General features: G+C 44.0%; 1 protein-coding gene and 1 non-coding gene across 2 annotated transcripts in view; both read right to left on the bottom strand.

Annotated features, from left to right (window-relative positions):
- The window catches only part of LOC105546367 (zinc finger protein 777-like), a 374,731-nt gene that overhangs the window by 317,805 nt on the left and 39,304 nt on the right, over nt 1-17,622 (bottom strand). Inside the window, 1 exon segment of the mRNA XM_011989547.1 lies at nt 9,704-9,736. Within this exon segment, the coding sequence (XP_011844937.1) occupies nt 9,704-9,736 (33 nt within the window).
- On the bottom strand, nt 11,008-11,079 carry TRNAC-GCA. Its single transcript has one exon. It is a non-coding gene; the product is annotated as a tRNA-Cys (tRNA).

Raw genomic sequence — 17,622 nt, 5'->3', positions numbered from 1 at the left:
GCAGTGAGCCCTGACCTCACTGTCACAGGATGCTTCGCAGTGAGCCCCGATCGCACTGTCACTGGATCCTTCGCAGTGAACCCTGACCTCACTGTCACTGGATCCTTTGTAGTGAGCCCTCATCACACTGTCACGGAATCCTTCGGTGTTGACTTTGGTATCACTTCGCCAGTGGGAAATTTCTGTGGCCACTGGCACCTCTGATTGAGTTTTGCTCGTGGCTGCTGAGCTCGTTCCACCTACTTGGGCTGGCAGGCTGTGCTCAGCTCAGGCTACCAGCCCAGATCCCCCGCCTGCCAGGAGCAAGCCAAGTGCGGAGCAGTGAGGGGTGTGTGAGTGTGCGGGTGGGGAGGTCTGGCCACTGCACATAGCCAGGCACATTAGCTGCTATGGTGGGGTGGGCAGTTCCAGGCATGGGCACAGGTGCCAGCTCTGTGTGAAGCTGCAGCTGGACCTTCCACCACAGGTACCAGCAACTGGAGGAGGGGAATGCATTGGTGCCCAAAAGCTTGGAGATGCCAGGAACCACAGAGCCCCAAAGGGTGTTACAGCATGTCAGGGTCCTGGCGTGGGGAGGCCCACAGCTCTTCACTCCTTCTCATCACTCACAGTGTGGCAAGTGGGGTTGGCGGTGTCTTGGGGGAGTATTTCAGCTGGTTTGTGTCACAGCTCTTTTGGTCCCACCGCCTAGCTCTGGCCTGGAGCTCCTGGGCTGGTCTGGCCCTGCCTCCTGCCACTGCTGACAGAGGGCAGGAGGGCTATAGTGTTACGGCTCTGGCTTGGGGAATCCCAAGGTCTGGGCCTCAGAAAGGTTGTCACTCTTAACTCCCACAGTTCAGAAACCTATCACTGCCCACAGCCTGGTGAGCCAGCCAGCAAAGTGTTACAGCTCCTTTTGCTCCCACCGTGTGGTGGGTCCCAAATTCTTGTCCTGTGTCCAGGAAGAATGAGGCTACTCAGACAACTGGAGGGTGAGCAAGGCAGAGAAGAGCTTTATTGCGTGACTGAACAGTTCTCAGCAGAGAGGAGACCGAAAGTGGGTAGCTCCTATTCACAGGCAGGTAATCCCAGAGTGTGTAAGTCTGGCTGAGTCCAGGGTTTTTATGGGCTCAGAATGGAGGAAGTGCATGCTAATTGGTCCATGGTGGGCCTGGAAGAAGCACCACTTGATTGGCTGAAAGGCATCAAGGAAGTTTTTTCACTCCCAGTAGCAGACTTCACTGGGAACTAGCAGCCTGGTCCCCAGGCTTCAGTCCATCCTTGGCTTGAAGGTGGGGTTTCATCTGGGACCTGCCCTTTCCTGTCTAGAAACCTGTCTGCGTCCTGCCACCAGCAGCATTATTGCACTCCAGTCTGGGCAACAGAGTGGAGGCCTCATCTCTTTATAAAAAAAAAAGAATGAATAAAATAAAAACAAATAAAAAATGTATATTTTAAAAATAAACACTGAATTCACAGAATTCACACAATACAATATTCTAAAGGAACGAAAAAGTAGGCAGTGAAATTCTCCCTCTTGTTTATCTACCAAGACTCCACTCACTGGGGGGGAAGCCTATGTTTCATGTTTCTTACATGTTCTTCCATAATTTGTATGTGTGAGGAGTTATTAGTGCATATTTTCTCCTACCTTTTCTATAAACACAAATGATAGCACAGCATATGCATCTTGGTTTTTTTCTACCTAATTTAATTTTATAGTCTCCAGATACCTTTAATGTTGTCATAGTGGTAAGTTTTCCAGCTGAAATTTGTAGTAATATTAATGGGAGGGGGAACATTACCATAAAACCCGATAGGGAAAGGGAAGGGAACTTGGGAATAGAGGGCACCCAGATTTGAACCAGGGACCATTCGAACTGCAGCCAAACGATCTACCCCTAAGCTATACCCCCTTGCCTGAGGGACATTCCTTCTTAGCACATTTCACCTGTGTAGCCACACCCATTTGCTATAATACCTAATGTTTTTGTGCAATTATATTGTTCTAAATAAATTGTAAGAGTTTCATATATATAATTTTAAAAATTATTTGTGGTAGTACTATCACCACTACCACCATCATCATTGATGACAATGACATATGGAATTGAAGCAACTTGCCCCAAATCAGTGTTAAGTGACAGAATCAAGAGCTAAAGGCAGGGTGTGGTGAATCATGCCTGTAATCCCAGCACTTTGGGAGGCTGAGGTGGGTGGACTGCTTGAGCGCAGGAATTCGAAACCAGCCTGGGCAGCATGGCGAAAACCCATCTCTACAAAAATAAAATAAAAATAATAATAATAATAAATAAATATATATATGATAGCTGGGCGTGGTGGTGCACACCTGTAGTCCCAGCTACTCAGGAGACTGAGGCAGGAGGACTGCTTGAGCCCAGAAAGTCAAGGCTGTGGTGAGCCATGATGCATTCCAGCCTGGGTGACAGTGCAAGACCTTAAAAACAATAAAAAAATAATAAATACATAAATAAATAAACAGCCACTACATGATCCAGCCTCCACTAGGCTGCTCGTTACTTTGGGTGGGGTCTGCAGGGCTCTGCTGCCTCCCAGCTGACCCCACTCCCTACTCTGTTACAACCTCATCCCCTGCCTCCTCCCTGCCAGCCCTCCCTGTTTTTATATAATGGGGTTGCCCAGAGAAGGCCATTTAATCCAAGCGCCCTGAGAGGGCCCAACAGTGGCTTCTGGAAGTCAGAACATTTATTGATTTATTTTTGCCAGTGGTAATTAATTTTATTGCAAGCTGTATACATTCACAATTTGCTAAAATTCTTGTCATTCTTACAAATTGCCAATAAATGTTCTCAATTTCATTGAAGAAAACCGAGTTAACAAATTAGAATTATTTCCGGTCAAAATACGTTCAGAAAGGAATTGCTGAGGAGGCTACACACCATAGAAACAGTGACATTTGTCAGATTATTTAACGATTATGATAAACTACTTCCAGACCTCTTATGTAACAGAATATTTTTAATAAAAGTTTAGATTTTCATATCAGCTAAATGGAGACATAATAACCTTTTTAAAAATGAGCCATAATTTATGCATCATATACTCCACCTTTAAAAAGTATATAATTCCGTGGTTTTTAGTATATTCACAGATTGTGTAACTATCACCACTATCAAATTTCAGGACATTTTCATCACCCCAGAAAGATACCCCAAACCCATCAGCAGACATCACTCCATTCCCACCTCCCCCAGCCCCTGGCAATGAGACATGTTAGCCTTGGAGTAGAGCTGGTTATTTGCAAAATCAGAGGGGTGGGGGAAGCCTCAAGAAATCATCTAGTTCATTTTCTACCCTTAAGAGCCTCTGAAGGGAGATCCACAACCTTCTGTGGAAGCTACTGTGTACTCTAAAAATGAATATAAGGGAAGCAGACAAATGATATCTATATTATCCTAGGTAAAATGGTTTCTATATTCAGAAGAGCTTGCTTATTTTACAGCTATATTTTCAATCTGGGATCAAACCTTAATAGTATTAGATATGAATACATCAGAAATTACTCGCAGATTCACCACATAATTTGATAATGTTTCTACCATTTGATTGCTTTACTTTTAACGTGAGCATCAGGTTTCCTTTTTTTTTTTCTTAAATCCCTACAGACAGACAGCATTAGGTTGTCTGTTGTGCCCCCTGAATCTTACTGTACACAAAAGTAAGTTGAGCCACTTTAAGGAAGTCAACATGCCTTTGGCTGTTACTTTGCTGTCACTGATTTTATTGGAAAAAGACAGTGGCACCTAGATGTCTCATCAAGATGTATAATGCAGTTCAAAAGCAGACCCTAGCTTTTTTTTTTCCCCCCTCAAAAATAGATCTGAAGAGTCTCAGAGAAACAGAATGATTCTGTAAATACAAATGTAAGCTACAAATTGTCTAGAGTAATAAAAGAAAAATCTTTCCCTGCCTCCAAATCTGGTAACTATTTTTTTTAGAATTTTTTTATTTCCATAGGTTATTGGGGAACAGGTGGTGTTTGGTTACATAAGTAGGTTGTTTGGTGGTTTGTGAGATTTTGGTGCACCCATCACCCGAGCAGTAAACACTGCACCCAATTAGTGGCCTTTTATCCCTCAGCCCCTTCCCACCCTTTCCCCCTGAGTCTCCAAAGTCCATTGTGTCATTCTTATGCCTTTGTATCCTCATATCTTAGCTCCCACTTATGAATGAGAACATACGATGTTTGGTTTTCCATTCCTGAGTTACTTCACTTAGAATAATAGTCTCCAGTCTCATGCAGGTTGCTGTGAATACCATTAATTCATTCCTTTTTATGGCTGAGTAGTATTCCATTGTATATGTATACCACAGTCTATTTATCCACTCATTGATTCATGGGCATTTAGGTTGGTTCCACATGTTTGGAATTGCCAGTTGTGCTGCTATAAACATGCATGTGCAAGTATCTTTTTCATATAATGACTTCTTTTCCTCTGAGCACATACCCAGTGGTGGGATTACTGGGTCAAATTATAGTTCTATTTTTAGTTATTTAAGGAATCTCCACACTGTTTTCCATAGTGGCTGTACTAGTTTACATTCCCTCCAGCAGTGTAGAAGTGTTCCCTTTTCACCACATCAATACCGACATATATTATTTTTGATTTTTTTGATTATGGCCATTCTTGCAGGAGTAAGGTGGTATCGCACTGTGGTTTTGATTTGCATTTCCCTGATCATTAATGATGTTGAGCATTTTTTCATATGTTTGGTGCCCATTTGTATATTTTCTTTTGAGACTTGTCTATTCATGACCTTAGCCCAATTTTTGATGGGATTATTTATTTTTTTTCTTGCTAATTTGTTTGAGTTCCTCATAGATTTTGGACGTTAGTAATGTTTGGATAGATTACAAAGATTTTCTCCCACTCTGTGGGTTGTCTGTTTACTCTGCTGTTTTGCTGTGCAAAAGCTCTTTAGTTTAATGAAGCCCCAGCTATTTATCTTTGTTTTTATTGCATTTGCTTTTGGGAAAGTCAGAACATTTAGAGGTTTTCTAAATGTGCAAATTAGTTAGTTTTTGTATGAGTAACGCTTTCACATGGCTCAGAATTTGAAATGTACAAGATGGCATACAGAGAAAAATTAAGACTCCATTCCATCCTTGTCACCTGGCCAGCATGTAACCTCTTTACTGGTTTCTTGTACACCTTTAAAAGAGAAACATTTCTCTTAGAGCCCCAGAGTTAACTTTATTTTAGTTTATTTCTTAGTTTATTTAGTTTAGTTCTTAGATCTTTATACACATATGTACACAAAACTAGATATAACTGCCCTGTACTTACAGATTTATACGACTATAAAGACAAAATAATTTTAGAAATCAGGCCACAGGTGGTGGCTCAGGCCTGTAATCCCAGCACTTTGGGAGGCCGAGGCAGGTGGATCACCTGAGGTCTGGAGTTTGAGACCAGCCTGGCCAACATGGTGAAACGCCATCTCTACTAAAATTACAAAACTTAGCTGGGCATGGTCATGTGTGCCTGTAGTCCCAGGCACTCGGGAGGCTGAGGCAGGAGAATCACTTGAACCCAGGAGGAGGAGGTTGCAGTGAGCCGAGATCACACCACTGCACTTCAACTAGGGCGACAGAGCAAGACTCTGTCTCTCAAAAAAAAAAAAAAAAAATTTTTTTTTTTTAGAAATTATTACAAATGAAATCATAAATCAAATAACACTCAAATTGTTAGCTATTCAGAAGAAACTGACTTGCTAGAACTAATAGGCTCTGTGTAATGTGTTTGTGGGGCTGTCCCTCACAAGCCTGTGAAGACCGGCTGGTCCCCAGCACGTCTGGGAAACCGCCTGTTAGCACAACTCTCACTTCCCTCTCTTGTGGACTTAGTTCAGCTTCTGTTCTTTTGCCATCACAGGTATTAAAGCACCACATGATGGTGACAAGTGAATCACAAACACACGCGTACAGGCACACCCAAGCACAGAGTGCCTAGAAACAGCTTTTGGTTATTAAGTGTCCACCCAAACAAGCCCTAGCATGCCTATATTAAAAATGTGAAGATTGTGATTAAAATTTGAATAGAAAAATTCTTAGGAGAGTTCAGGGACTGCTGGAAAGCACGGATCTAGCTGCCTCCTCCATGCCACCCACCTGGAAAGCGACTCAGAGGCCTGCCTGCGTCTGATTCGGCTGTTGACAATGGTCAGGACTATGACTCCGAGCTGGGTGCAGTGGCTCCGGCCTGTAATCCCAGCACTTTGGGAGGTGGTGGCAGGAGGATTGCTTGAACCCAGGAGTTTGAGACCAGCCCGGGCAACAAAGCAAGACCCTGTCTCTACAAAACATACAAATCACCTGGGTATTTTTTTGTTTTGTTTGGTGGCAATTGTGAATGGGATTGCTTTTCTGATTTGGTTCTCAGTTTGGTTATTGTTGGTATATAGGAATGCTAGCAATTTTTGTATATTGATTTTGTAGCCTGCAAGTTTGCTGAAGTTGTTTATCAGCTGACAAAGCTTTTGGGCCACGAATATGAGCTAGACATAGAATCATGTTGTCTGCAAACAGAGATAGTTTGACTTCCTCTCTTCCTATCTGGATGCCCTTTATTTCTTTCTGTTGCCTGATTGCTCTGGCTAGGACTTCCCATACTATGTTGAATACAAGTGGTGAGAGAGGGCATCCTTGTGTTCTGCTGGTTTTCAAGGGGAATGTTTCCAGCTTTTACTCATTCAGTATGATATTGGCTGTGGGTTTGTCATAAATGGCTCTTATTATTTTGAGGTATATTCCTTCAGTACCTAGTTTATTGAGAGTTTTAACATGAAGGGATGTTGAATTTTATCAAAAGCCATTCCTGCATCTATTGAGATAATCATGTGTTTTTTGTCTTTAGTTCTGTTTATGTGATGAATCACATTCATTGATTTTTGTATGTTGAACCATCCTTGTATCCCAGGGATGAAGCCTACTTAATCACAGTGGATTAGCTTTTCGATGTGCTGCTGGATTCTGTTTGCAAGTATTTTGTTGAGGATTTTTGCATTGATGTTCATCAATAATACTGGCCTGAAGTTTTCTTTTTTTTGTTGTGTCTCTGCCGGGTTTTGGTATCAAGATGATGCTGGCCTCATAGAATGAGCTGGGGAGAAGCCCCTCTGCCTCAATTTTTTGGAACAGTTTCTGTAGGAATGATACCAGCTCTTCTTTGTACATCTGGCAGAATTCAGCTGCAAATCCATCAGGTCCTGGGCTTTTTTTGGTTGGTAGGCTATTATTACTGATTCAATTTTGGAGCTCCTTATTGTTCTGTTTAGGGAATTAATTTCTTCCTGGCTCAGTCTTAGGAGAGTATACGTGTCCAGGAATTTTTCCATCTCTTACAACTAACCAGGAAGGTGAAACATCTCTACAATGAGAATTACAAAACACTGCTCAAAGAGATCAGAGAATACAGAAACAAATGTTAAAACATCTCATGCTCATGGATAGGAAGAATCAATATCATTAATATGGCTATACGGCCCAAAGCAATTTATAGATTCAATGCTATTCCTATTAAACTACCAATGACATTCGTCAGAAAACTAGAAAAAATACTTTAAAATTTATATGGGACCAAAAAAGAGACTGAATTGCCAAGGCGACCCTAAGTAAAAAGAACAAAGCTAGAGGAATCACATTACCCAACTTCAAACTATACTATAAAGCCACAGTGACAAAAAGAGCATGGTACTGCTACTAAAACAGGCACATAGACCAATGGAACAGAATAGAGAGCCCAGAAATAAGGCTGCACATCTATGACGATGTGATCTTTGACAAAGCTGACAGAAACAAGCAAGGGGGAAAAGACTGTCTATTAAATAAATGGTGCTGGGATAATTGGCTAGCCATATGCAGAAGATTGGAGCTGGATCCCTTCCTTACACCATACACAAAAATCAACTCGAAATGGATTAAAGACTTAAATGTTTAAAAAAAAAAAAAAAAGACTTAAATGTAAAACTGAAAATTATAAAAACCCTGAAAGACAACCTAGGAAATACCATCTTGGACATAGGAATGGGCAAAGATTTCATGAGAAAGACACCAAAAGCCATCACAACAAAAGCAATAATTGGCAAATGGGATCTAATTAAACTTAAGAGCTTCTGCACAGCAAACCATCAACAGAGTAAACAGACAACCTACAGAACAGGAGAAGATACTTGCAAAGTACGCATCTGACAAAGGCCTATAAGGAACTTAAATTTACAAGAGAAAAACAACCCCATTAAAAAGTGGGCAAAGGATGGCCAGGGGCGGAGGCTCACACCTGTAATCCCAGAACTTTGGGAGGCCAAGGCAGGCGGATCATGAGGTCTGGAGATCGAGACCATTTTGGCTAACATGGTGAAACCTCGTCTCTACTAAAAATACAGAAAAAATTAGCTGGGCATGGCGGCATGCACCTGTAGTCCTAGTTGCTGGGGAGGCTGAGGCAGCAGAATGGCGTGAACCCGGGAGGTGGAGCTTGCAGTGAGCTGAGATCGCGCCACTGCACTCCAGCCTGGGTGACAGAGCAAGACTCTGTCTAAAAAAAAAAAAAAAAAAAAAAACTGGGCGAAGGACATGAACTGACATGTCTCAAAAGAAGACATACATGCAGCCAACAAGCAAGCATGTGCAAAAAAGCTCAATATCACTGATCATTAGAGGAAGCAATCAAAACCACAATGAGATACCATCTCACACCAGCCAGAATAGCTATTACTAAAAAGTCAAAAAATAACACATGCTGGCAAGGCTGTGGAGAAAAGGAACCCTTATACACTGTTGGTGGGAGTGTAAATTAGTTCAACCATTGTGGAAAGCAGTATGGTGATTCCTCAAAGAACTAAAAGTAGAACTACCATTTGATCCCATTACTGGCAATATAGCCAGAGCAATGTAAAGCATTCTACCATAAAGACACATGCACACAAATGTTTATTGCAGCACTGCTCACAATAGCAAAGACATGGAAACAACCTAAATGCCCATCAATGACACAGTGGACAAAGAAAAATTGGTACATATGCACCATGGAATATTATGCAGTCATGAAAAAGAATGAGATCATGTATTTTGCAGGAATCTGGATGGAGCTGGAGGCCATCATCCTTAGCAAGGTAATGCAGGAATGGAAAACCAAATCTGCATGTTCTCACTTATAAGTAGGAGCTAAATGATAAGAACTTATGAAGACAAAGAAGGAAACAACAGACACTGGGGTCTACCTGAGGGGAGAGGGTGGGAGGAGGGGGAGGAGCAAAAAACATCACTATTGAATACTGAGCTTAATACCTGGGTGATGTGATAATATGTACAGCAAACCCCCGTAAAACGTGTTTATGCGTGTAACAACCCTTTACATGTACCCCCAACCCTAAAATAAAATAAAATAAAAAATCCTTGAAATTGAAAAAGAAAAAGAAAAAGAAATCGCCTGTAGTTTCAGGTACTCTGGTGGGAGTACTGAGGTGAGAGGACTGCTTGAGCCCAGGTGATCGAGGCTGCAGTGATGCCATGATTGTGCTGTTGCACTCCTGCCTGGGCAACAGAGCAAGACCTTGTCTCAAAAAAAAAAAAAAAAAAAAAAAAAAAAAGAAAGAAAGAAAGAAAAAAAGACTGTGACTCCAAGGTTTTGATTTCTGCTCCAGAATCTCAATCTCACACCTCAGGAGGAGCATGGACTACCCTCCTCTGATTTTCTCCTCCTTCCAGTGCACCCTCCCCACCAGCCAATGGAGATAACCCTTTCTGAGGAAAACATTATCCTGGGGAATAATGAGTTGGTAAGCCGGTGATTAATGAAGTTGAGAAACTACAAAGCCATCATTAAAAAGGTGAACGTAAGTCTGTTATTGAGGACAATCCCCTTTCAGGTCTGTAGTCCTGGCATCTAATTAATGGAACCAAAGCTTTTGGAAGCTCATTTTATAAAAGGTGAAACAGTTGCCGTTATTGTGAATGCTGGTATACTCAGTTTAAAAGTGCAATATTGAAGGCAAAACTCTTTGTGCAGCAACAATACAAGGGTGCGATTTGGGGAGCACAGCACCGGGATAAAAACAATGTTCTTGGCAAGGAAGTCTTTAGTAAATCCTAAGAAGATTCAGCAGGATGTCGTTGGAACCAGATGTGGTGTACACACAACTCACAAGTCTATCCAAACAGGCTGGGATAGTCTACCAATTCAGATAAAGTGTGAGTTTTTCTTTTTAGGTGATATATATGCAAATAAACTAAATTTTTTTTGTCACAGAGCTGATTTAGTATAATAAAATATGTCGTTATGGTAGTATGCACTTTCTGCAAGTGTTTTTGAAAATAGCTATTGAATAGAATCGCTAGTCAATATTTGGTCTACCAAAATACTAAAACTAAATACTGAAACAATTTTTTTACTCAAAAAATAATTCCAAAAAGTACATAATTTAGCATCCCAATGTCCTCTCCAAATCATCCTTACTTGACCAATATATGTGGCTGGGAACCTGACTGTGGCTCCAGGGGCGCAGGTGTGTGAGATGCGAGGCACTTCCAAGCCCGAAACCCGCGGGCCTTTTCTACACCTTTCCGGGAGCAGCTGCTGGAGATCCTCTCTCTCCGGGAGCCCCTGGCTAACCCCTACTTGGGTCAGAAGAAACGTGTGATGGCAAACCAGCCCCTCTCTGGGACTGAGCGTAAAGAAGGTCCTATATTTCAGTTCCAGTGGGGCTGCCAGGTCTTTGGAAATCAGAGTGCTGTGTATGCAGGTTTTCCTAGAGCCTGGAAACCTCTAAAAGTCACTGCGCAGGGGGTACCCGGATTTGAACCGGCAGGGTCTTTGGAGGAAATCAGGGTGCTGTGTGTGTAGGTTTTCCTAGAGCCTGGAAACCTCTAAAAGTCACTGCGCAGGGGGTACCCGGATTTGAACCGGCAGGGTCTTTGGAGGAAATCAAGGTGCTGTGTGTGTAGGTCTTACTAGAGCCTGGAAACCTCTAAAAGCCACTGCGCGCAGGGGGCACCCGGATTTGAACCGGGGACCTCTTGATCTGCAGTCAAATGCTCTACCGCTGAGCTATACCCCCTCCAGCGAGACAGCAGCGTCACTCACACCTTCGCAGTCAGCCGCACGCAAGTCGCGTACAGCGCTGCAGGGTCCGCGCCTTGGGCGGTGCTTTCCACCGGCGCCCAGTTCCGGCCTTTGCGTTCTCACCATCACACTCCAACGCACTTTCTTCCCCCAGTTTGGGAAGAAAACTGGGATGACAGCCCCGGCTCACTGCGTTTACTCCTTCAGCCGTCCTCACCTCGAACCTTATCTTTAAGCGTCCCTTTTGGGCTCTTTCCCTTTTCGCTCTCATCTTTATTCCCCACCTCTGTCCTCTTCCCAGGATCCTCTGACGTCACTCATGGCCCTCCCCCACACCCCTTCTCCTCCCCGCAAACCACGAAGACCCTCTTAGGCCTTTATCTGATGCAAGGATTGTCTTTTTCAACTAACTGCTTATCTGCGATGAAAATGGAGGGCCTGGAGCAGTGAAGAAAAGGTAGACCATTTATTTCCTAAAGCAAAATAGGCGACGGAGGCCAAGAAAACCAAAAAGCAACAGCAGCGGGAGACAGCCTGCCCCACTAAACATCAGCATCTGCCAGGACGCAAGAACGGACTCGGCGCAGGGACAGAACACCTGGAACGCAGACCTGGGAGCACACCACAGTCCATGCACGAGCTGAATGAAAGAGCGTCACTCACGTTTACAGAGCAGTCGTGTTCACAGCGACTCCGTAAGGCAGGCGCTATGACTGGTGTCCCAATTTTACAGATGAGAAAGCTGAGGCACAGAAACGTTGAATAAGCTGTCCAATGTCAAATGGTTGGTAAGTGGAAATGCAGACTCAAGGAGTCTGGCAACAGAGTCCATACACGCAACCACCGTGTTTTACACATCACAGATTCATAGGGGAAAGGAAGAGTCCCAGTACATACATTCTACTGGGAGACTTAGTTGGCCATTTGCGAAAAATAAAGTGGCAACTAAACTTCATATTATATACCAAAATAAAGTCCAAGTGGATTAAATTATTACATATAAAATATCAAACAAATAAAAGCATAAGACAGTATAAATTGCATCGAACTGATTTCTGAAGGACTAATACACAATGGAACAAATCCCAACAGAAAATACCAATAGATTCGGCTACATACGCATTAAAGGTTCAGGTATGTAAACAAAATCAAAAGGTTAATAGCAAGTTGGGAAAATATTTCTATCATGTATGACAGTCAAAATATTACAAATTAATATCCTTAATAAGTAAAGAGCCTACATGTAATAGCAAAGGCCATCAAAAGACAATTCTCAAAAGGAAATAGTATAATAGTAGTTGATAGAAAAGAGTAAGTATTATCTCAGTAAGTCAAAATAAATCTTAGTAAAACCAAAGACATGCAAATGAAAACACCACCACTGAACATTTTTCCTGTATTGAAATGGACAAATATTAAAGTAGTAATCCTCATCCTGGCAAGGGCATGGTGAGACCATACTATTTTAGGCCTGTAAACTGGTACAATTTTTTATTTTTATTTTTATTTTTTTGCTCTATCGCCCAGGCTGGAGCACAGTGTCACGATCTTGGCTCACTGCAACCTCCACCACCTGGGTTGCAGTGAGCTGAGATCCTCGGCCTCAGCCTCCCAAAGTAGCAGGGATTACAGATGCCTGCCACCATGCCCGGCGAATTTTTGTAATTTAGTAGAGAAAGGGTTTCACCATGTTGGCCAGGCTGGTCTCCAACTCCTAACCTTAAGCAATCCACCTGTCTTGGCCTCCCAAAGTCCTGGGATTACAGGCCTGAGCCACCATGCCTGGCCTTGGTATAACCTTTCTCGAGAGGAAAGGCAGTATAAAATAAGAGATAAGTTCAAACAGTTCCCTTTGACCTAGTAGTAATTTTATTTCTATGAACCCAGCCCAGAAAAAGCCTGAAATGTGAAAAAAGGTTGGCTCAAAGGTATTTAAGTGCTCTTAAGTGTTATTTAAAATATTTAAGCTAATAGATGGCAGGGAGCGGTGGCTTATGCATGTAATCCCAGAACTTTGGGAGGCCGAGGCAGGTAGATCACCTGAGGTCAGGAGTTCGAGACCAGCCTGACCAATATGGTGAAACCCCTGTCTTTACTACAAATACAAACATTAGCTGGCCTGTGGTGGTGCGTGCCTGTAATCCCAGCTACTCAGGAGGCTGAGGTGGGAGAATAGCTTGAACCTGGGAGGCGGAGGTTGCAGTGAGCCAAGATTGCGCCACTGCACTCTAGCCTGGGCCACGGAGGAAGACCCTGTCTCAAAAAACAAACAAACAAAAAAACAAAACAAACAAAAAAACAAATAGAAACAGAAATGCCTAATATTAGAGAGGTGGTTAAGAAGCTATGGCATAGGCACATGATAGAAAACTAGGTATTTAAAATGTTTGATATAATTCATAAGAAAATGTGAATTACATCTGAAGTCAGTGGTTCTCAATTCTGACTGTACCTTAGAATCACCTAGGGAGGTTTTAAAAGTACTAATGCAGATCAGTTGAATCAGAATATTTAGGGTGATACCCAGACACTGATAGTTTGTACTGTCAGGGGATTCCAGTGTGCAGCCACAGTTGCGAATCGCGATGTAAAATGAGAGGGGGTATTATCTCAAAGGTAAAAATAAACAGAATCAATGAAACAAAAAGCTAAAAAGAAATATTTTGAAATCCTAATATCTCCTAGCTCCATGGTGAGATTGTTAGTGACTATTCGTTCTTTATACTTTTTGGTATTTTCAGTAATTGTTCTATTTTCCTAAACCACTAAGAAATTATTTTGTAAGTTTAAGGGCCCCCAGAAGCACCTCAGTTCAAATTGGAAGCTCTTAATCTATAGTTAAATGCCCTGTTTAGGGCCATAGCCCCTTCTTGTGCCCCCCTCCCCCATCTAGCCACTCCCAGGACTCAGTCAAACAAGCATCAGTGTGTGGAACAGGCGCAGGTCCTCTCCGTGACCTTCTAGGGAGCCACTTACCTGTCAGCTTCCCGGATCACCCACCTGGGGGCATCTCAGTTCGGTGAGGATGCCCTTCACGTACACTGTTTGCTCCAGGGCACACATGTGAGGACTAAAGCATGAATACAGGGGTTATGGGTGATTTTAGAATGTTTTTCTTTATATTCCTCTATATTCTTCACATTTTCTGCAATAAAATGTATCACTTTGAAAATCAGAAAAAACCCATAAATATTACACATGTAAGCATATCTCTTCTAGTAATTATAAGCAATATCATTTCCTTTTGACATAATTAGTACATCATTGCTTAAGACAAAAAAAGACTCCAGGGAATGCTAATTTGGGAAATAAGAGCATTATAATTTACACATAAAGTACTCATTCAAGTGTTTTTTTTTTTTTTAGAACCAAGGTCTTGCCCTGTTGCTCAGGAGTGCAGTGGGCACGATCATGGCTCACTGTAACCTCAAACTCCTAGGCTCAAGTGATCCTCCCATCTCAGCCTCTCAAGTAGCTAGGACTACAGGCCTGCACCACCACATCATCTGGATTTGTTGTTGTTGTTGTTGCTGTTGTTAGAGACAACGTCTCGCTCTGTTGACCAGGCTGGTCTTGAACTCCTGGGCTCAAGCAGTCCTCCTGCCTCAGTCTCCCAAAGTGCCAGGATTACAGGTGTGAGCCACCATGCCTGGCCTCATTTATGCTTTTACAGGAATAATTAATTCCATTTTGCACATGAGGGCACAGCCTCAGACAATTTCCAAGGAACTCAATTTCAAGACCTCTCTGTCCAAGTCCAGGGCTATTTCCACAATACTGCATTTCTTCCATCTTTTCTAGTAAAGCTTGGATAACTGCAAGAACAGAGAGCTGATTACTGGGATCTGAAAGAGTTACCACCTCATTCCCAGTCCTGCCCTCTCCATGTGAGGATGGGTGAATCTGAGATAGAAATAATGGCTCACGTGTGCTGAGTGTTTCTGTTGGAGGTTCGTATACACTGTCCTACAGAATCCTCATAGCTCTCTGAGGCAGGTACAATTGTTATATCCTAGGAAATAGTTAAGATTGCCCCCATTTTATAGCTGAAGAAACAGATTCAGGGGGACTAAGTGACTCATTCAGTCATTTAACAAATACGCTACGTTCCAGGGTCTAGTCTAGGCACTGAGGACTCAGCAGTGAATGAGGCAAAGAAAAACAGCCCTGGCTCCATGGAGCTGTATTCCCAGAGTGCAGTGTGACAGACAAGCAAACGAATGCATGAATGAAATAATCACAGATATTGAAAACACTACAGGAAAATAAAGCATGGTATTCTGATGGAAGACAACAGGGATGGTCAGGAAACGATGATTGGAGTTGAAATCTGAATGATAAGAAGCCAGTGAGTAAAATCTGGATGCATGTGGGGGCTCACACCTGCAATCCCAGCATTGTGGGAGGCTGAGGTGGGCAGATTGCTTGAGCACAGACATTCAAGACCAGCCTGAGCAACATAGCAAAACCTCATTTGTACAAAAGATTAAAAAAAAAAATTAGCCAGGCGTGGTGGCATGCACCTATAGTCTCAGCTACTTGGGAAGCTGAGGCCAGAGGATCAGTTGAGCCTGGAGAGTCGAGGCTGCAGTGAGCTACGATCGTGCCACTGCACTCCAGTCTAGGTGATAGAATGAGACCCTACCTCAAAAAATAAGTAGATAAAAATAACTAAAATTCTGGATGCAGAGAATCCCAGGCCTTGGGTAGAGTGACCCACTTGGAAGTGGCTTGGCAGCATGAAGCAAGAACGAAGCCAGTGTGGGGCAGCAGAGGGGGCAGAGCAGGACACTGATTTGAGTTGGAGGTGAGGGAGGTGAGGTGGAGTCAGGCCATGGAGGGCCCTATGAGCCAGGTCAGGAGGTGGCATTTGTTTACTGTGCCATCCCAGGGAGAGTGGAGCCTGGATTTGGATCTCCCTCCCATGTGCAGGGGCCACATCTCTGAGCCCTGCCTGACAGACTCTGCTGGGCTTGGCACAGGTCTTCCTCATCACGGGCCTGTCCTGTGGAGACCAGCTTCCCAGGTCAGTCTGTAAGCCTCCTCGGCCATGGAATTAAAGTTATTGTTCATCCAGACGACCTGGTTTCTGCCCCTGAGGAGCAGGTTTAGGTGGAGGAGGCACACATGAACATCCACTGTCACTCAGTATCACTTCAATGATAACTGTCTTAAGTTCTGTGAACCTAGAAGGGGGAAGGTGGACAGTGGGCACCACAGTTACCCTAAGCTGGGGTGTTCCAGAGGCCTTCTCTGAGGGAGTGACATTTCCACAACACCGTGCAGGAGGAACGTTAGTTGGGAGATGAGCAGCCCAGGAAGCTGGACAGCATGGGTGAAGCCTGAGGCAGTGGGGTGCCAAGAGCAGGGAGAAGGTTAGGGTGCTGGAGTCTGGGGGACAGCCTGTGTGGACTTAGTAGGGTCTTCCCAAAGTTCATGTCCTTCCAAGAGCCTCAGAAGGTGACCTTCTTTGGAAATAGGATCATTGCCGATGTAATAGTTAATTAAGACAAGGTCATCCTGGAGCAGGGTGGGCCCTCGGTCCAATATGACTGTTATCATCAGAAGAGAGGAGACACGGGGAGCAGGCCAGGTGCATGCTGGCGTGCTGCATCCAATGCCAAAACCAGGAGAGTGGCATGGGACGGTGTCCCTCAGAGACTCCAGTAAGAACCAAGCTGGACCACACCTTGATCTTGGACCTCTGGCCTCCAGAACTGCGAGAATCCATTTCTGTTGTTTAAAGCCAACCAGTTTGCGGCACTTTGTTACAGCAACCCAGGACAGGGCTGAGGAGGCAGGCAGGGCCTAGTGGGCCCTGAAGAGATTTTGGACTTTACCCTAAGAGCAATGGGGAATCGCCCAAGCAAGAGAGGACTATGATCAAATTTACCTTTTCCAAAGATCCCCTGGCTGCCTAGTGCTCCCACAGCATTCAAATCCGTTAAGAGTGAGGCCCCACAATGGGGCAGAGGCCCCGCCGCCTGCACAGCACTCACACGGAGGCACACGGAGGCACACGTTCCTCAAATGCACCGGGTGCTTGCCAGCCTTCCCGCCAGCCCACGGAGCGGGGCTTCCCTGCCTGCTCCCCACACAGAACGAGGGGAGACGGCCGACCTGCGGGAGGATCGTCTGGTCCTGTGCCTCAAACGCTGGACCAGGCAGTTCCACTCTAGGAGGTTAGTCTTCGTAGGGCATTTGTTTTCTTTATTAGGGGGCCACCGCAGCCTGAGCTAAAGAATTTAGTCTTCGGAAATAACTAGGCAGACATTTGAAAATATATCAAGGAAAAAAAAGTGCAGCCTTATCATGAGAGAGTGCCTCCAGGTCCACCTCCCATGGGACAAACACAGCGAGCGGCCAGGGGCTGGGCCTCAGCCTTGGCTTCCTCATCTGCACGAGAAAAGTGGGTAGAATGCATGCTGCCCGGGAAGGAGCTTGAGCAACCCTAAAGCTCGGGGTCAATTAACGGAGTCCCCTCTTCTTCTGGGACCCCACGGTCCTCTGGGTCTTCTGTGCTCTTTTGTGCCGTGGG

This window comes from Mandrillus leucophaeus, unplaced genomic scaffold (assembly GCF_000951045.1).
Source record: "Mandrillus leucophaeus isolate KB7577 unplaced genomic scaffold, Mleu.le_1.0 Scaffold357, whole genome shotgun sequence".
Taxonomy (NCBI): domain Eukaryota; kingdom Metazoa; phylum Chordata; class Mammalia; order Primates; family Cercopithecidae; genus Mandrillus; species Mandrillus leucophaeus.
The sequence above is the reverse complement of the archived record's forward strand: the minus strand, read 5'-3'. Positions and strand labels throughout refer to the sequence as shown.